Below are 23,427 nucleotides of genomic sequence, written 5' to 3'. Positions count from 1 at the left end.
TTCGATGGATTCCACCTGCTGGTCCGGGGCCGGATTGAAAGGCACTTCCTCCACTAATCCCAAGGTTGAGGGTGAGGCTAAAATAAATCTCAAATAATCACGTCGTATTTTTGAGGCGTTAAATAAGCGGGCTCTATGCCCTGAACACAGGAACCTGCTTCCCCGCACGCGGTAAGCACAGGGCGCGCTCCCCAGGAAGTCCGCGCTGCTCGCGCACTGCTGCTGCGGCTCGTCTGACAGTGACGCCCTCGGGCACATCTGCTCAGGGCCGGGTGTCTCTAGGAAATCAGGGGTTTGGCCGAGCCTGGGCGAATCCAGTAATGACGAGAAGAGAAATAACCTCAGCCCTCGGGGTTGAGGCGAGTGGTGGCCGGGCGGGGCGGGGGAGGGGTGCCGGGATGGCTTTCAGCACCTGCCGTCATCTTGTACTTTTCTGCGAGCCTTACTTTGCTTTCATTAAGGATGATTTTCCCAGAGACAGCAAAAACGTCCCGAGCTGTCCATCGGCTTTTAAGAAGCATGATAGTGATACAGACCTTCGGGGTAGCGTTCATGGGACACTGGGGACTGAGAAAGAAGAATGACTCTAGAGCCCATCCTCTTTGTACTGAGAAGCAGTACCGCTCAGTCAACAGGCCCCTCCTGGGTCTAGATAAGAGCCTTCCTGGAGACGAACAGTGCTGGGTGCTCCGAAGGACACAAAACTCGTGACAGGTTGTAAAATCGGACTCCAGGAATCAGAAGTGCCCTTACTCCTGCCCGTGTCAGGCTGTCAGCAAAACTGACACGCACACTTTCTATCTCAGGAGTCACTGCCAGAAAGAAACCCTCCGGGGCTCAGGTATGGCTGTGGGTACCACAGGTGAAGCCACCAGAGAGCTAGGGAGTCCCGCTCACTCAGCTGCACTCCCGGACCTGACCCCCGTCTTGTCCTGGAGATTTTACCCGAGGTCTTGTCTGCTGCTGCACTTAGGGTGACTGTCCCCATCACGGTTTTCTGGAACTTTCCCGGTCTTAGCACCAAAAATGTTCCATCCTAAAAGTCACAATAATATAAAAACAGGGAGGGGGACAAAACATAAGAGGCTCTTAAATATGGAGAACAAACAGAGGGTCACTGGAGGGGCTGTGGGAGGGGGGGGATGGGCTAAACGGGGAAGGAGCACTAAGGAATCGACTCCGGAAATCATTGTCGCACTATATGCTAACTAATTTGGATGTAAATTTAAAAAATAAATTGGGGCGCCTGGGTGGCTCAGTCGGTTGGGCGGCCGACTTCGGCTCAGGTCACGATCTCGCGGTCCGTAAGTTCGAGCCCCGCGTCGGGCTCTGTGCTGACAGCTCAGAGCCTGGAGCCTGTTTCAGATTCTGTCTCCCTCTCTCTGACCCTCCCCCGCTCATGCTCGGTCTCTCTCTGTCTCAAAAATAAATAAAAACGTTAAAAAAAAAAAGTTTCCATCCTGAGAACCCCCCGGATTCCTGGACAAACTGGGATAGCCGGTCACCTTGCCTGCTCTACTCAGCGGACAGCGTGAGGCAGACGTGAGAAGAGTGTGACTTAAGGAGCTGCCGGTGAATCCGTCCCGAGTCCCAGAGACCTCGCCGATGTCATCACAGGTGTTCACAAACCCACCTGAACATCAGAGAAACACAAATAGCAAATTGAGTTCATAAGCAAAGCAGTTCCAAGACGGTCAGTGGAGGAGGCTGGCCTTGAGTTGGGCTGGTGGCCGTGCTGGCCGGGCCTGACGCACCTGGTCCCTTCTACACCTTAGGACCAACCAGGCGGCATGTCTACAGAGGGTCATCATTGCCTCGTTAGAAGGGGATTGCATACTGTGATGCCCGATGTTTTCTTTTTTAGTTTTTTAAGAAGTTTACTTATTTTTGAGACAGAGACAGAGCATGAGCAGGGGCAGGGAGAAGGAGACACGGAATCTGAGCAGACTCCAGGCTCTGAGCTGTCAGCACAGAGCCCGACGCGGGGCTCGAACTCATGAGCGGTGAGATCGTGACCCGAGCTGAAGTTGACCACCCAACCGACTGAGCCACCCAGGCCGCCCGATGTTTGTTTCCAATAGCACACAATGTGACAAAACTGTGCTCCAGGCCTAGACCCTGGACCGCGAACGGTAATCATACTGGAGACTCAAGGCCACGCAGCTGGGAGTTCTGGAAGCTTGGCAGTGCACCCAGGGCTTCCCTCCACCTGGTGGGACTTCACTCACGACAGGTCTCTGCCACCAAGCTGGGGAGGCTGCAGGACCATGCTCCTCGGACCCCACTCCCCAGCCTGATGACCTTGGCGGGTCTTGCACTGGCCACGGCCAGTAATGATGTGTTCAGATGCACAAGTCAGGGAATCGCTTGTTACTACGTCAGCAGACTAAAAACGGGTAGAGTTTCATCCTTCCAGGGAAAGGGGAGAGGACTGTACGAAGACTCGTGTTTTGTGCCTTTAAGTTTATTTTTATTTATTTAAGTAATCTCTACATTCAACGTGGGGCTTGAACTCCCAACCCCGAGATCAAGAGTCGCGTGCTCTACTGGCTGAGCCGGCCAGGGGCCCCACTGGGAAGACTCATTTCAAAATAAGAAAGCCAGCTGATAACGTAGGAGGAACGACAGAATTAGAAGCTTACCATTTTGCAAGCCCGGTGGCCTTGACCTTAATGGAGCGATGGAACTTAGCACTGGCGGTCACAAGCAGCGGGCTGCCCCCAAAAGGTTTACCCCTGGCTCGCAGGCACATCCAGGATTCCGCGGAACACTTGGCCGGGACTGTTCAAAAGCCCAGCGTCGGGGACTTTTTTAAGAAACAGAGAGGAGGGGAGAACCCCTCCTACCTTAAACGAGAAGTGACAAGGAGGAGTGTTCGGGCCTTGGCTGTGCTCCTGGGGTAGGAAACAACAGCTCTGGAAGATTCGCTTCAGCACCGGAGGCTCGAACACTGGCTGGAGTGTTGGGGAGTCTGGAGCTGCGGTAGCGTCCCTGCGCTCGGGGCGCTCACGGCACCGCGGCGGCTGGTGGAGGTACAGGCTGATGCTTTAGGCGTTGGGTGCCCTGATGTGTGTGTTTTCAAATGACGCCAGCACAACACGGGGTGAGTATAAACGCACGTGGACGTATATATAAAGAAGAGAAAGGGCAAAGACGGCAAACGTTAACTGGCAAACCCAACACACAAGTGGAAGAATTTGCCCTCTTTTTTGGAAACACTTGTGACAAAGCAGAACGAGGGGAGTGGTCCGCTACAAATGACTTTCTAGAGAGAAGAAAATGCCAAGCCCCGGCCTGGTTTTGTACCTCCTGCTGCCCACGAGGGGCGCTCTCGAGCGCAGGTGCAGGTGGCTACCTGGCTGGGCTGCAGGCTGGGGAGGGCCCTGCCGGAGCAGAGGGCGCGTGGGAGAAAGAGAGCACGTGGGGCGGGGGGGGGGGGGGGGGGGGGCAAGCTTCGGAGGAAGGGGTGGGAAAGCGTTGCCTTGATAAGCCTCGAAGGTCAGTGGCCCATACATCCTTGTTTGGACACACTCAAGGTCAAAACCGCTGGGCCCCGGTGGCCCATGGGCACACACACGGCATTGTTTCCCGAGCCCGCTCAGCCCTCCCTGCTCCTGACTCCACCTCTGCACCCTTGGAGCACTGGACACTGGGCCCGATTTCCCTTTCATCATCTTATCGCGCAAACATAACTTTTCATCATTTATCCTGCTGTGCTCAAGATAAATGTCACCTTCTTGTGACCTCGACCTCGCAGTGGCCAGCCCCCTCCCGCCAGCGTCCTCAGTGTGGCACAGGATACAAAACCTCACCGGTGGGAAAAAGGAAAGCAAAGATCTCTGCGCCTGGATGACTTTTCTGGGAAAACCCAAGTCCCCCCGACCTCTGGCGTCCCTGTCTGTCACGATGCACACGAGCACTACACATGCACCTGTTCGCGCGTCCTCAACCCTTCATGCTCGGGGATGTGTCAGGAGGGTCTCAGGGGGCTCTTGGCTGCCTGTGGTCTCTGCTCAGAGCGCCAGAATTCCGTGCTCGGGTCACCAGACTCCCTGCCACGGCTCCCGCCTCCAGGTGGCGTGTCTGAGCCCCTGACCCTGACCTCTGTGGGATCCAGGGCCCCAAAGGTCAAGCCCCCCTCTCTCGCAAGTGTCTGTAGAAGGGCCCCCGCTGCTGCTGCCCTGACCCTGGTGCGGCACGCCCGGCTGGGCAGGTCACAGGAACCGGCCCCCTGGGCTGTGACCAGTACACCCCCCTGCCCGTCCAGAGCCCTGATTCGTCAAGGCCTTTGAAACCAGCTTCAGCGACTCAATCTTGCCAATAATCCTTCCATAGTTTGCTATCAGTGACCGAACCCCCACCTCCTCAGTGTGGACACAGGGACTCAGGATCAGGCCCCGAGCACACCTGTGGCACTGCTGCCGTGTCCTTGGCCAGGCCACAGCAGGGATCTGGGCTCAGGGACCCGTGCCTGGCGGCCCCGAGTGTCCCCAGAGTGCCCTTCTCAGCTGCTCCCTGTAGAAAGCGCTGGATCCCTGTCCCTCTGGGCATCGCTGGCTGCCCCCCCCCCCCCCCACAGGTCCGGAGCACTTCCGCTGTCGGGCCATTGGGTCACGCTTCAAGGTCCGGCACTCAGACTACAGCCCGAAGGGGGGCCCCGGGCAGGCCCCCCCGGAAGTGCTTCACGGAATCGACAATTCCGGTGTCCCTCAGGACCTCCTCAGAAGGGGCTTTGAGCAGACGCAGGTCAGAGACAGCACAGCCACACGAACAAACACATCCACACACACAACACCGAGCGGGAGGCGGGCCACGGAGGGGGTGAGATCCGAGAGGAACCCCCCCTGCTGCTGGGTCCCACACCAGGTCGCGCCTGAAGCACACCACAGCCATCCCATCGCTAGGACCCTGCGATAGGGATGCTATTTGTGCTCACGGGACTCGATGACAAGAGGCGTGCTCTGGGTCCAGGGACGGGGCAGCCGCACGAGGGACAAGGCCAAGGAAAGGACTGCAGAGGCCCCGCGGAGAGCTTGAGGGTCAGGCAGGTATCCTGTGACGCCCAGCATCTCAGCCTTCGGTGCAGGAAAGAGAAGCCACTCTTGCTATTTCCAGCGAGAGGTGTGCCGCGAGCAGACCGGACGCCGGCGGGAGCCCCGGAGGGCCGGCAGGGCACGTGGCGGGAAGCTCCTCTCGCTTGACCCGGAACCGGCCCAGCTGCTCGTGAACGTGACCTAGAGAACCCCAGACACCCAGTGACTGCTGCCTCACCCAGGCGGTGGGGTGACTGTGGATGCAAAGCTAGGTTAGCACGGTTCCCCTGCCCTGCTCACAGACCGGTCAGCTGGCCGGTGTGGACCCCAGCCGACATGGCCTCCATCAGCCCCAGCTGTCATCGGTAGGACAGACTGACGTCACGTTCTCCTGACGGGACGCGCGGAGAAGGGAACGAGAGTGTAGCTTGGGTCATCGGGGAACAGCAGAAAGGCCCACGCAGACGGCCGTCCTGGCCTCCCGTCGACGTTCACTCCCTGACTCTGGCAACTGGAAGGCGCTCACAGGAAATACAGAGTCGCTTAGCGAAACAGGACGTGATGATGCAGCTTTCTCTCAAGCGGTTCGGGAAAGGACCCTGGGCCTCGCTACCCGGCCAGCCACGCAGAGGAAGCACGAACCGCCCGCTCCCGTGTGGCAGGGTGGGAAGGGTGCTCAACTCTCGGGACTGTGCCCACTGCCACCCGGCCCACGTGCAGGCTCCGAGCACGGCTCACCGTGATCAGCGAGTGAACCGGGCCTCCCCGCCAGCCCCCCCGGGCTCCTCCTAACCCAGGCGCCAAGACCGAGGGAACCCACACACACGCCATCACTGTTTTACCCAGTAAGGCCTAATCAGTTTACAAAGGAGGCAAAGGTGATTTGTTAGCTTAATTTTGTGAAAAAAAAAAAAAACACCAGGGTATTTTAGAACTTTGAAGGATGAGATCTGCATTATGAACGCCGTATCAAAATTCTGTTTTAAAACAATTTAAACCTTACGGAGCAGTTGCAAGAATGTAATAGTTGGTCTGTATAAACTTCACCCAGATCCACTAATGGTTAACATCTTGCCTCATTTGCCTTATCTCGGTCTTTGGGCTCAGAGGGAGGGAGACACATGTTTTTTTCAGGCGGAGTCTAAACCATATGCTAAGTAGATTTCCTAAAAATGGAAAGATAAGGTGCAGACCTTAGTATACCAACAGACCTCTTCTTTCAAAGTAAACCTTCACAAGCAGTCTAAATACAAAAAATATTTTTATTTACACATTTTAATACGTTAAAAAGTTTGTTCCTTATGTCTCTACTTTGAAGATGAAATCCCGTGCAGGCGCCTGGCCGACTCCGTGGGTGGAACAGGCAACCAACCCTTGATTGCGGGGTTGTGAGTTCAAGCCTCAGGCTGGATGTAGAGATCGTTTACAAAGAAAAAAAAAAAGACAAAACTCCCTAAAGACAGCTTCTTTTCATAAATTCCATCAATACAATAGCAGTTCTCAAACTGCATCACCAGAAGTCCAAGAATTCAGACACCCAGCACTGGCTGCATTCTTTTCAAAGGCAGATTATTGTACTACATTTAAAAGACCTATACATTTAAAGCAAATTTGAATTCACAGCTTTTGGTCAAGACACAATCATTTACTTAAAGCATACTGACACGTGACAACCCATATTTTGTTAAAAAAGGCGTTTATACTTAAAAAGGACAGATTTATGGATAATCTGCCACAGTACAAATTCAACAACTCAGACATGGGGGATTAAGTCATAAATATATTCCATGGAAAAGAGACATTCTTACTGTTTTAACAATAAAAGACAATATAAAAGTGGGATTCAACCTGCACAAGTTCATCTTCTACGCAACATCAGCTTGGGCTCACCCACACCTCCGAGGTCTGGGGCGCGTGTCATGGATGAGGGGGGACCGTTCTGTTGCAGAGAAGCTTCTCTCAATCTTGGCAGCTGCCCCCACGGAGAATGGCCTCAGGTCAGTTACGGGCTCCTCGGGGAGGCAGGAGCTGGCACCGAACGCAGATCGACTGTGCGTTAAGCACACAGTTTAGTTCGACGGGCACATTTCTCTTCGGAGCAAGACCTCTGGACGCGGGTCGCTGTGCGCAGACAGGTGGCGTGAGCGGAACGGACCTTGTCCAGCCTGGCCACCGCCCAGCAGACGTTCTGTGAAAGAGCCCCTCGGTAGAGTGGAGGCTCTCAGCGCGCTCCTAACACAGGCTTGTCGTGCAGGTTCAGAACCGGCTGCGAGACACGGGGCTGCGGGGCGGCTGCTGACTGTGGGGCTGACAAGCACGAGAGAGGCCAGAGCACCAAGTCTCCCGCGTTCCCTGCGCATCTCAAAACTGAAACCGTTAGTTTAGGGACGCGCACGGAGACACACGGAGACACGTGGGACTTCGCGCGGTGACTTCCAGACACGAACCGCTGTCGGGTCACGTGGAGACGATGTGTGAAAGTCTGTGACAAAAGGGGGGTTTGCACAGGAGTGGCCTCGCTCGGCCGGTGCAGCCTCCCACGGGGACCACTCTGAAGGACAGCGCACTGCTGGGGTACGTGGGTTTATGGCACATAAAACACTAGTCTATACACACGTTTTGGTGACTTTTCAACAACTGAAGGTGACGTGTAAGTCAAGTTTGCAGCATTTGAGACAGTGGAGCAGATCCTAGGAGCTGGAGAAACGACAGACACTTGCCCTCCGAGGACACTCACTTCTTCAGAGGATCGGCCGGAGTTTGCCGTGTGAGCGGGGGTGTCTTTTCTGCAGAAACGTTCACTCATCACACAGCGTCCCTCCTAGAACCAGGCTCGAAAGCCACACCCCACACCCCTTAGGTGTCCACTATCTGGTGACGTCAAGGCTGTTTAGCAAAGTGCTTTCTTTGCCATCTGGAGTTGATGAGTAGAAGTGACAGACACAAACAGGAAGAGCGTCCTTCACCACGTCACAATTTTAGGCAAGTGCTGGCGGGAAGCTCCACACACATCATCTCATGCAGATATTTGCAAGGCTTACGTCACCTGCTGCTTTTCCAAAACATCTGCATTCCCAACACTTGATACAGATATCAGGTACCACACTTAACTGATGGTTTTCGAACTTTTAACCAATATATAAAGAAGATAAAAACAGGGGCGCCTGGGTGGCGCAGTCGGTTGAGCGTCCGACTTCAGCCAGGTCACGATATCGCGGTCCCTGAGTTCGAGCCCCGCGTCAGGCTCTGGGCTGATGGCTCGGAGCCTGGAGCCTGCTTCCGATTCTGTGTCTCCCTCTATCTCTGACCCTCCCCCGTTCATGCTCTGTCTCTCTCTGTCCCAAAAATAAATAAAAAACGTTGAAAAAAAATATTTAAAAAAAAAAAAAAAAAAAAAAAAAGAAGATAAAAACACGCATCAACTTCTTTGTAACTGCACCCCCTAGTGGCCTACTTTGTCTATTAAAAGAGACCATCACCCCCGTGCCTGCACACCCATACCCGACCCGGTCTCGCGGCTCGGAGAACAAGTCCGGGGTCTGTCTGTTCTTCCCTCCGTCTTCTCCCAACTCCACTGTATATACAGATACGTGAAAATGGGTGAAAACGTAAGTACAATATAACCTTAAGTTAAAAAATTAGCTAAAATGCAGTATACTAAATACGACAGACCGTGGCATATCTCCACCAGGCTTTTTACACACGGTCAGTGGAGTAACGAGCCTTTTGGGTTTAAAAGGGACATTTCAGACAAATGACCACTCACTTGCCGTCCTCTGGCAGGCTACATCCTCAGGGAAGCCTGGCCTTGCAAACTCTTTGTGGAGAGGTCGGCCCTCTCTCTCAGCACGCTGGCTTCCTCCGCACTTGCGTGCGTCTGCACGCTCTTCACCAGGAAGTGACTGATGAAGAGTTTCAGACCTTCTCTCAACGTGCCCAGCTTCGGGCTGTCAGCCACTCTGGAAAGGAGTCGGAGAAACGTGTGTCAGCGATGAGCTGGCCGCTCCCAGACCACAGCTCCGGGATCCCGTCGGGAGACACAACCTAACTGCTTTTAAAGAACAGAACTCTCAGGTAAGAGCTTAACAACCTATTCTACATGTCAGAGGTTATTAGTTTGCCTCTGGCAGGTATCGTGTTCCCCAAATCTAACGTGTAAGATGTGAGCTGAAGGCTAAAATGGAAAATAATTTATTACACAGTGTGTTGGAACAGAACAAGCTGGCACACACCTTGCAAAAATTGAAGCCAGGTCTTCAACTTCGGTTTCCATTAACAGCATATATAACACTTTTCGTAAAAAGTGGACTCTGGGTTTATCCAATTCGCTGAATTCAACTACCTAACAGGAGTCAGGACAGAGAGAAAAAATTGCATTTAGTCCATTTCTTTCAATGATGTCCAAACATAATTAGAGTAAAAAATTACCTGCCGCCTGTAAGTAACCTACTTCCAGTTTTATAAGACGAAGAGCTGTTAGCAAGGGTGGGGTCGCGGGCCTGTTACGTACTGAGGGCAGGAGCCTGCACGCCCTTGTCGAGTGCAACATGCCGCTGGGGGTTTATATGGGCGCAAAAGTTATGAATCAGGAATTCGAGAACTGAAGCATACTTATCTCCCTGCCTTAAAGAAACCACACCCAAATTAAAACCATACATACAAAGTTTAGGTCTGGGGAGAATCGCTCACATATACATATACATACTCCCTGAGAAATAGACATAACTTTCGCTACACTTACACGACAGAAAACTGCGCAGAAGGAAATCAGAGAACAGAATTACAGGTATAAACGTGTATGAAACATGAGTTTCAAACTCATGCTGACTTAACCACAAAGAACTGTAAAAGGATACTCAGCACGGGGACAGGACAGTACCGTTCACGTGCAGGACTCGGTACGTGAGATGACATTACGTGACACCCGCAGATACACAGGCCCAGTGAGAGTTCAACAGCACACCTGAGAACCGGAGAGGTCCCAGCGAATGGGGCTAGGGGAGGACCCCGGGACAAGCTTCAAGGACATCTCTAGGTTCCACTGAATCCAGGGAAACATCGTACCCTACTCCATTCTGAGCTCAAAACTCGAGCAAACCGAAAGCAAGGTCTATCCAGCAACGAGAAGGCACGTCCCCGCCACACTTCACAGTATTCCCATTTTCGGAATATGGTAGAAGGCTCCGTGCCTGGTTTTCAGTACGGTGGCCTAAACCTAATTCCACACCCGAAAGAGACACAGTCGACCTGCCTCGGTGCCCTGGTGGATGGACACGTAAGCACAACCAGGAAACCGCAGCGGCCGTCTGTCTGCGGGTCAGGGAGCAGGAGGCACGAGTCCAGGCCACGAACACCCTCTCTGGCCCTCAGGCTCCCTCACTGTCCACGTTTCTAGGATGCCCAGGCCCGGTAGCCACCTCAAACTCCACGTCCTCTCTCGGTTCCCCTGTCCACTCTAGACATCGGGGACCTGCACGTCACTGGCTCGGACGTGACCCGGAAGCAGGGCAGGGCTGGGGCGCCCTCCGCTTTAAGAGACGCCGTCTGTCCGTCGCAAAGGGAGAAGAAGCGGAAGCCCCGCACGGCAGCCCGCCAGCTCCCTGCCGCCCCGTCCTCCTCCTGACTCGACAGCAGCCAGTGCGGCTGTATCTTTACGGCCTGCGCGGGAACCCAAACTCCAGACAAGATTCTCTGAGATGAGCAAAACCGTTAACAGTGCCTTCCTCTACCGAGTGCACTCACACCGCGAGCGACTCCGGCTACTCCTCACAGCGCTGTGGTGTTATAAACACACTCCTCAGGGCTGCCGGGGGCGGGGACTGAGTCGGGTGAACGTCCAACTCCTGATTTTAGCTCAGGTCTTGATCTCACAGTTTGTGACTCTGAGCTCCGCATCTGGCTCCGTGCTGCTGGTGTGGAACCTGCTTGGGATTCTCTCCCTCTCTTTCTGGCCCTCCCCTGCTCATGCTCTCTCTCCCCAGAATAAACATTAAAAAAAAAACGGAACAAACTGGGGCGCCTCGGTGGCTCAGCTGGTTAAGCACCCGACTCTTGATTTTGGCTCAGGTCATGATCTCACGCTTGTGGGACTGGGCCCCGCATTGGGCTCTGTGCTGACGGCGTGGAGCCTGCTTGGGATTCTCCATCTCTCTCTCTCCCTCTCTCTCTGCCCCTCCCCAGCTTGCACACGTGCACTCTCTCTCAAAATAAATGAAACTAAACATGTTTCAGCTAAGTCAGAACCTAAGGAGACACATTTTCTTGAGGTGCCAAACAAAAGCAATTGTGTTATTACTTTCACTGCTTTCAGCAATTCCGCACGTGATACGAACCTTTAAAATGGAAAGTGGAAGTGACTTTGTCTTCAACAAGTGGGCTACCAGGTGAACCAAATTAGAGACATTAGTGGCTGGCAAGTTTTCTAGGTCCCGGAATTTATCCCATATGCTGAACTGGAAAGTCATCTGATTGATTGAAAAAAAAAAAAGAACAAAGTCAAATGCAAGGAACTGTTAGTGTAAGTCGCTAGAACGGACTCGAAGGCGCTCTACCACTCATGTGTCTGCAGTATCTTACAAGGTGAGTCGGGACAAGCCAGGAGCGACACGCCCTCCCGTCCCACACATGGTTGGCACAGCGTTTTCCCTCAAATCGGCAGAAACGTTAGAAGGAGGAAAAAAGGCCGGTGCAGTGCAGCATCCAGGAGGCCCTCCCCAGAGACGTGGGCCGCCAGAGGCCCTCATCTGCGGCAGGAAAAGGCAGCACGGCAATCGTTTCCCCATCACTCTGCCTCAGCCACGTCCCCTGGCTCTGCCCCAGAGGGGCCTGGCCGTGGGACCGGTTCCCTGCATACCCTGTGGCCCCAGCCGGGCCCTGACTCAGGGCACTTGTGCCCACTGGGCTGAGCCACACAGAAGGTCCAGGTCCAGGAAGACAGAGCGGAGCAGAGGTTACGGGCGGCCTGCTGACGGAGTTACCTGGAACCTTCTCTCGTGTTCACAGAACTTGCCGGCCAGGAACGCATAGAAGGGGTTGTAGCTTTTCTCCTGAAGGCAGCAATCCACGAGAACGTGAACGATCTCCCTCTCCTGTTGGTCCTTGAGCCCAAGCCTGCGAACAGACGCGGTGATGAGTAAGAAAGCGTAGAGGAGCGCAGCCTGCCGGGCAGTTTGGGTAAAGGAGAGCTGAGGAGAGGAGGCGCGAGTCACAGGACAGGTGCCACGGACAGGCCTGTCCTTGCACCCGGGAGTTCCATCCCGTGTGAAGCAAATAAAGGAAAGTTAACTCCTATCACGTCTCCTGAGAAGGGTTTTGTAAGGGTTCACAGACACTTGAAGAGTCTTACCACAACCAATTACAGAAACTACACCAGGATGTTTTTAATTTAGAAAAAATCAGAAAGACAACCTCGATAGGAAGATTCTAAGCGATTTACGACAACCAACAGTCACTGAGAATAATCAGTCACCCGACACTTTTAATCAAAATATATCGGACATGTTCCACTCTGGAACCACTGGCGGCCAGCGACCCCTGGAGCCAGGCAGGGGAGGAACGGGACGGCCCGGCTGCCCCGAGCGCATCTGTTCTGACCCCTCAACCCCGTGATGTAGACCTCAACTGTGCGGCTTCCTTCCACAGCATCTCAGCAAACCGTACGTCCAAGTGTCCACACACACACTCACTTCAGAAGCTTTTCAAACGCGTCCAAAAAATCTTCACTTGTCATTATTGTGCAGAATATGTTTCTCCTGACGTCGGTGTTCATTCTCTGCTTCCTGGCGAGTTCTAGTATCTTCCCGCTCACCTGAAAGAGGGGTAATTGAGACACAGACCACACATGTTTTAAGCAAAAGCGAATTTCATTCACTGTCTTTACTAAGTTTCTAAAAGATAACATGTACATCTTTGTGACTTTACAGAGGATTAACTGTGAGTTATATGTAAATATGTATGTGTGAGTGCCAAATCTTTATCCCTGGGTGAGCCCCACAAAGAGAGAACGGCAGCAGGAGACATAGAGGGCCACAGGAGGAGAAAAACTGCCTGATTTGGGGGACTTCTCAGAGCACCCCCATCTGTCAGTCTAGACAATAACGACATAAATTAGACAGAAGTGGCCGCAGCCAGAAGAGCCAGGACAATGAAGGAGGACATGGGATCCTGGGACAAAAAAGGGTGTTAGGGGAAAGTGAAGGAAATCTGAGTAACACGTGAACTTTAGTTAATGATAAAATACAAAGAAAATGGAGATTTCCGACCCGCTGAAATGCAAGCTTAACGGACCGGTAGCCACCTCTCCCGGGAAACCCCTGCCTGCATCTCAAGTCTGGTATCTGCAACGTGAACGTTCGGCCTTTGTGCTTCCCTCATTCAACTTTTGAGTCCTTAATGTAACGTATTCAGGGACTTGAGAAACAACAGAAACGGAGTTAAATTCTATCAGCACACGGTAACAGTTTCTGTAAGGTTTCTGAACGAACCCAGGGGTCTCGTACCGTCCCCGTGGGCCGCTTCTCTGTGACCTTCTGCTGGCTGTTGTCAATCATAGGGGCCCCGCTCCACGCGGACCCCACAATCCACCAGCGCCCGGTCTGCTCTGCGTTCAGGACGCCGTCCCAGGAGACGCGGAGCTGGGTTTCCGTGCCTGAGCCGGTGCCGCGCACCTGAGTGAAGAGAAGGAGCTTGTGAAACACTTCAGCTGGTTCAGTCTGTACTTCCATCACCCTTGGCTTTTCCTATTGTTGATAATGGGATTTCTGATTTGTACTGTTTTTTTTTATGTTTGTTTATTTCTGATAGAGATAGTGTGAGCGGGGGAGGGACAGAGAGAAAGGGAGACACAGGATCCAAAGCAGGCTCCAGGCTCCGAGCTGTCAGCACAGAGCCCGACGCGGGGCTCGAACTCACAGACCGCGAGATCATGACCTGAGCCGAAGTCAGACAGTTAACCGACTGAGCCACCCAGGCGCCCAATTCTCTCTCTGTTTTTTTTTAATGTTTGTTTATTCTTGGCAGGGGTGGGGGGGGAGACAGGCAGAGAGAGAGGGAGACACAGATTCTGAAACGGGCTCCAGGCTCTGAGCTGTCAGCAGTGAGCCTGACGTGGGGCTCAAACTCACAGACCGTGAGACCGTGACCTGAACCGAAGTCAGACGTTCAACTGACTAAGCCACCAGGTGCCCCTGGTTCGTGAATATTGTGATGGGTCACCGACCAATGGGATAGTTGACCAGTTTGCAATGATGCCAAAGTGAGACGTGAACTCTCACACTGCCCCGTTTGGAGAGTTATCACGCCAGGAAGACGCTCGCACTCAGGTCCCAAGGACAGATGCACGGAGCTGGCGGTGAGAACCGCTCTGCGCCTAGGGTCTGCGAGTCAGTGATTCTGGACCTGCCCAGAGTCGGGGCCGAAGCACCCCCTGGCTGGGGGGGGGAGGTCAGTGGGTCTCAGCTGTGGCCCCACGTCTGGAAAACTTAGGGAGCTTCAACAGCCAACTCCCACCCCCATGGTGTGACCTCACTGGTCTGGGTGGGACCGTGGCCCGAGCCCTCTTTCAAAGCGATCGGAGAATTCTATCGCGCAGCCGAGTCGAGCACCACAGGCTAAGTGTCTGGGACGCTGAAGTCACAGGGACGCCTCGGCACACAGACCACTCAGAGGGTCTCACCACAGAAACACGAAGCTTCCTTCCAGGATCCTGAACTCTTACTAACCGGATGTGGCACCTAACAGCCCCAACTACCGCCCAGGTTCCACGAGGAGTTCAGGCGGGCACAGGAGCTCTGAACAAGCAAGAAGTCAAAGGGCCTCACCAGAGCTCGTTGTAATTTCCTCAGCTTCTCCACAGGCTCAGGATCGTAGCCGGGGATCTTGCGCAGGTCATTGTTCTTCAGCGCCAGCATGGTCTCCAGCATAAACCGAACCTTTAAGGAAAAAAACGAAAACAATAGCGTCGTTTCGTACAGTGCAAACCCGAGATGGAAAGAACTAACCCAGCCGTGCACACCGCGGACGGTGAACCAGCCTGGTCCTCAGGTAGACGGTCTCCACTAACCTGACCCTCCTGCTCAGGACTACAAGTTTTTTTCTTGTTGTTTTCCTTTTTTTTTTTTAAATGTTTATTTTTGAAGGAGAGAGAAAGAGAGCGCGCGCAAAACGGCGGGGGGAGGAGAAGAGAGAGAAGGAGACACAGAATCTAAGGCAGGCTCCAGGCTCTGAGCTGTTAGCACAGAGCCCAACATGGGGCTCGAACCCACCAACCGTGAGATCATGACCCGAGGCAAAGTCAGACGCTTAACCGACTGAGCCACCCAGGCGTCCCAGGACTATGTGTTTTAATACCCGATGTCCTCTGGGACCCGACCACCCCCCTAAGGTCTCACGTTCTCTCCTCCACCCCCACCGCCTCTGACCTGCCCCCTGCACCTCCCAACCCCACAGTCTTAGCTATTCTCTCTCCATTACATTTTAACGTCTTCCCCATTCCTGGTCTTTTTCTTTTTCTAACTTTTAAATCGGAAATAATGTCATAATTAGAGAAAAGTTGCAAGAGTAAAAAAGTTTCTCACGTAACTTTCTCTGAGATTTCCCCCGATACTACCTTTTGATCGAGAGAGTAACTCACACACCATAAAACTCATCCCCATAAAACCGTATGAGCACATTCAGGGGAGTGCAGCTAACCTGATCAATTTCAGGACATATTTATCACCCCCAGAAAGAAGCTCCAAACCCATATGAGCACTCCCCATCCCCGCCAGCCCCAGGCCCCAGAGCCTACTTCCCGCCTGCAGCGACTTTTGTCTTAAACTTGACCTCTGAGCGTTCAACCCAGGGACAAGCGCTTCCTGGGGACACTGGGACCCGGCCGATGAGATTCCTCACGCTCCTCCCTCAACAGCCCCGCTGGATGCTGGTCCTCTGAAACCATCAGGCTCTGTCCGCTGCCCAGCAGATGCCAGCACCTCTTCGTAGCTGACCCAGCACTTTCATTCAGGACTCCCAAAGTGGGCCAGCCGTCCCTCCTGCGCCTGTCTCCTCTCCTACTGTCCTGCTGTCCACTGGCGGTGACCCCGGCCCTTCCTTTCCTTCACACTCGCCTTCCCCCTCCAACCCACTTCTAACCCCTAAACCCACATCTGCTGTGACCGTGCTGCCGCTCCCCACCGGACCCTGCAGTGGTGTCTCCCTGCCCTGACCACCTCCCCCTTTTCTTTACATTTTTTTATTTTTGAGAGACTGAGCACAAGCAGGGGAGGGGCAGAGAGAGAGGAAGACACAGAATCTGAAGCAGACGCCAGGCTGAGGTGTCAGCACAGAGCCCGACACGGGGCTCCAGCTCACAGACCATCAGATTGTGACCTCAGCCGAAGTCGGACGCTCAACCGACTGAGCCCCCCAGGCGCCCCACCTCCCCCTTTTCTACGGGGTAGTGAAAGCGGCATTAGCACACTCGGAACCCTTCAGGTGCCTCTAGGATAAAATCCCAAGTCCCCGAAAGGTTTACAAGGCTCCCGAGGCCAGCCTCAGCCCTTTCCTCCTGCCCCGCCCTCAGGAATGCTCCCCTCGATCCCTTCTCTCTACCCAAGTCCACAAGGGCTGACACCTGAGCCCCAGCCACATGGCCTTCCTCAGGAAACGTTTTCTCAGTGGGTAAATGTTAAATAAGCCGATTCTGAAATTCACAAAATACCTGAGTTCTTACCAGGAAAAAAGTCCATTCACCTACTGAAGATAAACCACAAAACCCGATGGGGCAGAAGACAACGGGGATCGCTAAGAAATTAAAAGCAATTTTACCCAAAATACTTGATTTTAAGCTCTGGTCAGTGTGAGCAGTTAGGCACTTAGGAAGCAGGCCAGGTGACGCACTCGTACCCTCGTCTGGTCCCGGAACTTGCCACCTGCCTCGCTGGCTTTGGCCTGGGCCTCCAGGATTAGTTCCTTAAGCGACAAAGCATCATCTTTTCTCAATGAAAAGCCCACGTTTTTCAGCATTAAGAGGATCAGTTCAATATCTTTTTCTGTGAAAGTTCCAATAAGTTTTTTCAAAATGTCAAAGACAAGGAGAGACTGCACCACGTGGAAGTTATACAAGTGGGCGATGACAGTGAACAGGTTCTCACACTCTCTGTCTTCGCCTCCGTTCTTGTAGATGGTGTCAAACCTCCTCACCACGGCCTCCAAAAAGTGAGCACCGACCTGGACAAGGCAGAAAAAAATATCACTGCAAACATGCAAAAATCAATGTTGGCAAGCTCTTCTCAGGGATCCTTCTTCCTCTTGCAACGAACTTAAACGTCTAGCGCTTTTTAAATTAACACAGAAAATATACAGCTACTAAGTTACAGACTCTAATGCAGCTTGAGCTCGGCTCCAGCTAAGGCTGGAGGGGGCAAGAGAAGCAGGGACACAGAGCCCGTGAGGAGGTGTGTCCACACAGCAGCCGAGGGAGGACAGCCTGGGATGGTGACGGTGACCCCAAAGGGCACCCCGTGGTGAATGCTACATCACGTTCAAATATAACCCAAGACAGAAAGTAGAATTCTGCAGACATCAAGAAAAACTCAGGCATAAAACATATTTAACTATGTCTTCAATCACACGAACAGAATAATACCAACATTTGTCAAAATTTTAGATTCCAGTTAATATCTTCAGAATAAAATATAACTTTACTATAATGAGTAACATTCATGTGACTAAAGTTACTTAAGAATAGGCCTTAATTATGACTTAGAGATGCAAAAAAAAAATTTTTAATGCTTATTTATTTTTGAGAGAGCAAGAGCAGGGGAGGGGCAGAGAGAAAGGGAGACATAGATTCCGAAGCAGGCTCCAGGCTCCGAGCTGTCCACACAGAGCCCGATGCGAGGCTCGAACTCATGAACCATAAGATCACGACTTCGGATGCTCAACCGACTGAGCCACCCAGGCGCTCCTGATTTGGAGATTTTAAAGCAAATCTGCACAGGCCTGACTTTTATTTTCAGTAACTGGCAGCAGGGGGTCTGTGACAGACTCTTCTCCCACGAATTCCTGCGAGGAGGTCCTTCTCAAGAACTGAAAGAAAAGCTAATGGCCCCAGTCCGGACAGCTGGTCAACCTCTGGCAGAAGCGGACACTGTCCACTAAGCCTCGTGACGACTCCCCGGGGACGAGCCATTCCAGGTGTCCTCCATACCGTGCGTGGGGGTCTCAATGACACGTGGGACCCATCGCCTCATGTCGTCCGACCCAGGGGGTCCTACATGCTGTGGCTGCTCGGGGTCTACGGCTGTTACCGCAACTCCACTTACCGTCTGCGTTAAATCCTTCCGGTTACAAAGGGCACCGGTGTGACCCCGGGAGGCCTGGGGCACACTAGAAAAGCCCCGGGGGCACCACAGGGCACTCGGGAGTGGCGTCCAGGGAGTCCAGCACACTTCACCGTGAAGAGAAGGGACTCACGGCGTCTTATGTGAGGACGGCCCTTACAACACAAACGATTACTTCTGGTAGGTGATTCTCTAAGTAGGTGGGAAACGGAATGCTGCCTGGGAAGGTTGTGGCTTTACCATAGGGGGTGACCCAAGAGGACTTCTCAGAACGGGAGCGGTCACCTCACGGCCTCCCTGAGGCTAAGGCAGAGGGCCAGGGGCAAGGACGTGCCTGCGGGCTGCCCGCAGGTGGCCCCGGGGGCTCCGAGCCTGGCCCCGTCCCGTGTCTCCTCACGTCATCAAACCCGCCGTCACTCCCAGTCTGGTGGCCTCGCGCCCAGTACGGACACCTGAGCAGATAGACCACACGGACCGCCGTGCTCCGAGCATCTGGGGCAAGTCTCTGTTAGAGCAGGGAGCACGATGGAGGCAAGTCCAAGACGCCAGGCCCGAGCAAACTAACGGCGACGGGGGCCATCAGAACGGACCCGACACGAAACCAAGTATTTGGGAACGCGGTTCGGACGACGCAGTAGCGACAAAGCAGCACCTGCCTTCCGGAGCCGCCTGCGGACACGGCCATCACGCAGGGAGAGGGACCCTACCTCCACGCCGACCGTGTGGTGAAGGACGCTGAGCAGGAGCACGTGCTCCATCACCAGCCTGTCTGGCATGGCAGCGCCCGGGGCACAGGCGCTCAGGAGGACGGCCGTCAGAGTGTCGTTCATGTCCTTCCTGCTGTGGGCCATGTACAGTTCCTCCAGCTGCCCGCTTATGGAGGCCACGCTTGGCTCGCTCAACCTGCAGGCAGTTGTGAAGGCAGAGCGGCAATGACGCTTCTCATCAGGAATTACTTTCTAGGTCCGTTTAAACAAAGTAGAGTCATCGGTACCACTCTACACCCTATCCACGTGCCCGTCTGACCCACAAACAGCTTTTGGGTGGCCCCGGTAACGCGTGTATCCGCACACGGCACACGATCCTCTGGGAGCCCGCAATGACCTAACCACTGTCTTCCTGCCTGCAGGAAGCATACACGGGACTCGAAGACCCCGGACACTATACTGAGGGAGCTTCACTGCTGCCCTGATCCAGCGTCCCAGGCACAGGCAGGGAGCTGTCCTTACTTAGCACGTGGGGACGCACTGTTGGGAAGAAGTCCGTTTCCACCTTGGGCCAGAGACCAGTGTAACGATTTCCGCTCCTACACTGACGAAAGGCTGCTCTGTGTCCTGGGCAGAGGGGAGGGCTGGACAGGTACATGAGGATCATACACCATTCCTGTGCTGCCCCCGAGCGTTAAAATGGCACGTATGGTGGAATTCCAGAATTACCATGGAAACCGTGTTTTGTTTTTTTAATTAAAAACAAAGCAATGAGGGCTCCTGGGTGGCTTAGTCTGTTAAGTGTCCAACTCTTGACTTCAGGTCAGATCATGATCTCATGACAGCATGGAGCCTGCTTGGGATTCTGTGTCTCCCTCTCTCTCTGCCCCTCCCCTGCTCAATCTTTCCCTCTCTCTCAAAATAAACTAAGAAACTTAAAAACAAAATAAAACAAAGCAGTGAGTGCAGAGGGAGGACTGGGTATGACCACAAAGGCTAGCATGAGAGCTGTGGGGTGCCGGGAGGGTCCCGCCTTCACTGTGGGCAGGACCTGGAGCTCCCTGCGTGAGACCCTGCAGAGAACACACACACTCTCAACCATGAGTAACGAGCAAGGGGACTGAAGCCCGCATTCCGGACCAGGAGTGCCGGTGCAGGGGGAGGCCCAGTCCTGCCAGGCCCGGTCCTGGGACTTCTCAGAACCACCATGTGGCTTTCAGAGTCTGAAGGGTTCAAAGTACCAAACAGAAAAGGCGGACATCCTGCTTTCCAAGGCACAGATCTGGCTGCACTAAGACAGGAACCGAGAGGGTCTGTTGTGGTCGATCAGCTTACGGGTTATTGCTGGGAAAGTTCCTACATTCTCAGAACACAGACGATCTCTTTTCATGTCACAGGGTGACAGTGTTGCCAGGTTACCTGTTGATGAGACCTTGGACGTGTCTCTTCAGTCTTTCCAGTCCCTCCTTTTTCTGACCACTCACTGTCTCCTCAGCATGCCTCACGTGAGGTGGGACGTACTTTCCATCATTTTCGCAAACACTCTGCTTGAAAAGACAGAAATAAATGACAAAAACTTTACATCGAACAAGTTCCACCTTTCTGTCTTCTATGCCCACGTTTACATAGTACAGTCCCACGGAGCGGCAGGGGCTGACCCACTGACCACTGCTGCTTAATCACCATCAGTAACGTACTGCATGCCGTGGGGAGCCCTGAGCCCCCCACTCCCCAGCCTGGTGGTGTCGCCACTGACGTTAGTGTCGGCACATCTCATCCCCTTGTTTTTCCCTGTGACTCTTCAGAACCGGCCGTGACCCTCCGGCATCTGCCCACCAGAGCTCCACAGTCTACATACACCTGCTTGGGCTTAATTTATGGTCCGCACAGCAGGATACAAACACCGAAATTAAATGCACCACCGGTTTTGGAGGGAGACTGTTCTAAAGTAACTTCAAAAAGAAAAGAAAAGAACTTCAAACTTGTTCAAAACTAGTGTCTAAGTATACAAGACCAAATCAAAATCAATCCATTGCTCACTATTTCCTAGATTATCAACTGGGAAGGTTACAGATCATCACCATTGACCAACACTCTCTGGGTACCTAAGTGAGGGCTTTAGGGGACAAACATTTGTAAGGCATGATTCCTGCAGTCAGGGAGCTCAAACTTAGTTGGAGAAAACACATTTATGTACACAGAAACTGTTACTCTTGAGACACCCATCGGTTCACAGTGTGTCAATTATACCTCAACAGGCTGTGAAAGAACAGTTAGGGACAGTCCAAAAACCAAGTCCTGAGAGAGGAACCGACAGCAGTTAAAGACTGCTCACAGAGCGCCAGGTGCTAAGGTTCCGGGGACAGACACGAGAGAGAGTGTTAGCTCCTACACTTAAGATGGGGAAAGACGCCCAGGGAAGTCTGCGTGGACAGACAGACACGTTGGGAAGATGAAGACAGGCCCTGCAGGCAGGAGGGAGAAATGCATTTAGTTAGGCACAGAACGCTGTGACAGCGACACGTGAGAAGAGTGCAGGCACTCCACTCATATGCTTGCCTTCAAGGTGCACGCGGAGGTGCCCCCCTCCCCCAAGGCAACTGCTGGGTGCTGGGTTCCGAACTTGATCTTCAACATAGGACTTTGTGGAAGGGGGTGCTGTAGATCAGCTTTATGTTTTAAAGATTCACTCTGGAAGCAGCGGGACAGGAAAAGGAGTAGGGAGGGCAGAGGTGAGTCAGGGATGCTAGAGACATACCCCCCCCCCCCCCCCCCCGCCCCGCCAAAACGTCGGAGGCCCACTGGGAACAGAGCACAGGGGGAGGGAACTCAAAGTCAGGTTCAGAGACTGAGGCAGTAAGCTGAAGATAGCATCTTAGGACGACCAGTGGGAATGGCCATTAAGCTTCTGATATAAAAAGTCTCCAGAAAGGTTTTCTCCCTTAACTCTTCATTATGGAAATTAAAAAACATAATAGACATAATAATCCGATTTACCCACACTTGGCTCAGCAACTACCAATAGATCAATATGTCACTTCTGTCCCACTCTGGCCACCACGCGTTACTTCGGGGAAAATTCCGGAGAATTTAGGTTGTCCACACCATACCTGATCTGTTGCGTCTGTGCCCGCGTCCTCAGAGGAATTTTCATTCGTTTCTTCTGCAAAACGGACTCTCTTTTTGTCCCTTTTCCACTTCGCTCTCCCCTCTGCCGCTTTTTTTGGCTTAATGTCTTCCACGTCGTCCTGCTCACTGTGCGCTCCCGCTTCCACCTTGTTCTTTTCTTCTTCTTCCTCCTCCTCCTCCTCCCCCTCCTCCTCCCTTTCGTCCTCGGTGTCGCTCTCTAAGTCACTTTCGGGGACAGTCTGTCCGACATCCTCCTCCTCCTCCTCACTACTGCCTTCGTACGAGCCGCCAGTTCTTCCAGACCCCAGGGCTCCCAGGATGTAGTCGAGCCCATCGCGAGCAAAGCTAAGCGGCACGGAGCCACTGTCGCCCTTCCTTCTGCGCTTGTTCAAGCCGAGGCACCGCTCCAGCTTCCGGATCTCCCGGTCCTCCTCCTCGTTGGCTGCCAGAAGGGCCCGTTTCCGGGCGGCGGCGGCTGTGGCGGGTCTGGTGCTCCCGGGAAGACCCCTGGCCTCGGGGCGGGCCCGGGCGCCCTTGGCCGGGGGAGGTCGCGGCTCGTCCGGGGGCGCCGGGACCCGACGAGGGGACAGCCGGCCACCCTCCCCCTCCGCCCCCTCCGCCCGAAGGCCGCTCGCTCCCCCGCCGCCTGGGCCCGGGCCCTGCGCCGGGCCCGCAGTCCTCTGCAGCCGGCGCGCCTTCTTCAGGTGCCGCTTCTCCTTCCTCAGCTCCCTGCGGCTTTTCCTCCCGCCCCGGCGCAAGCGCCCCTCCGCCCGGGACCCGGCCGGGCCGCCGGGGGTCTCACCCTCGGAGGTCGCCTGCACGAACTCCTCCACCGCTAGCTTCAGCCGCTTCAGGGCCCCCTCCGTGCCGCCCCCCGGCCGGCGGCGCCCCCCGCGTCCGTGCTGCCCGCGCCCCCTTCGCCCACGCCGGCCCGTCACGCCCGCACTTGCGGACGCCGCCATTTTCCTGGATGCTCCTACTCCAACTTCCGGCCGGGGCGGGACTTCCGGGCAGAGCAGGCGCTGAGCCGGACGGGGCGGTGTCCCCTGCTGGCGGGAGGGCGGCAGCGCAGTGAACGTCGCTTGCTCCGCAAATGCTGGAAAATCTGTGTGCTGAGCACGCAAGTACCTTCTCATTTAATGAATGAAACCCTACGGCCTATGTCACAGGAGTTAAGTGTGGTTGTCTGGATGGCGCGACTCTTCAGACGTGCTTGCCTTTCATAGATCCGTAGGG

The 23,427-nt window shown here is 54.0% G+C and overlaps 1 protein-coding gene across 2 annotated transcripts; it reads right to left on the bottom strand.

The window, feature by feature from the left end:
• Window positions 1-6,277: 6,277 nt before the first annotated feature.
• Window positions 6,278-23,182, bottom strand: NOM1 (nucleolar protein with MIF4G domain 1). Of its 2 annotated transcripts, XM_053898684.1 has the most exons (12): window positions 22,173-23,182; window positions 20,482-20,609; window positions 19,063-19,258; window positions 16,917-17,240; window positions 14,852-14,962; window positions 13,532-13,699; window positions 12,719-12,840; window positions 12,011-12,143; window positions 11,366-11,497; window positions 9,266-9,375; window positions 8,800-8,992; window positions 6,278-8,158 (listed from the first exon to the last, which is right to left on the bottom strand). In XM_053898684.1, exons 1-11 carry the CDS (start codon window positions 23,151-23,153, stop codon window positions 8,818-8,820), a joined length of 2,580 nt encoding a protein of 859 aa, XP_053754659.1. In that variant the 5' UTR covers window positions 23,154-23,182; the 3' UTR covers window positions 6,278-8,158; window positions 8,800-8,817. The 2 variants fall into 2 exon arrangements, with proteins under 2 accessions (XP_053754659.1, XP_019280475.2); XM_019424930.2 differs by lacking the exon at window positions 6,278-8,158 and having other exon boundaries at window positions 20,482-20,606.
• Window positions 23,183-23,427: the final 245 nt, after the last annotated feature.

Source organism: Panthera pardus, unplaced genomic scaffold, assembly GCF_024362965.1.
Source record: "Panthera pardus isolate Hobbes unplaced genomic scaffold, ASM2436296v1 HiC_scaffold_9, whole genome shotgun sequence".
Classification (NCBI taxonomy): domain Eukaryota; kingdom Metazoa; phylum Chordata; class Mammalia; order Carnivora; family Felidae; genus Panthera; species Panthera pardus.
Note: the sequence above shows the minus strand (reverse complement) of the source record. Positions and strands in the feature narration are given on the sequence as shown.

Excerpts from the sequence above, each read along its gene's own strand:
- NOM1 (XM_053898684.1), bottom strand. The coding sequence starts at position 23,153 with ATGGCGGCGTCCGCAAGTGCGGGCGTGACGGGCCGGCGTGGGCGAAGG. Across the intron at positions 20,610-22,172 it reads GCACAGACGCAACAGATCAG|CAGAGTGTTTGCGAAAATGA; the intron begins GTATGGTGTGGA and ends TGTCTTTTCAAG. Across the intron at positions 12,841-13,531 it reads AGAAGCGGCCCACGGGGACG|GTGAGCGGGAAGATACTAGA; the intron begins GTACGAGACCCC and ends CCCCTCTTTCAG.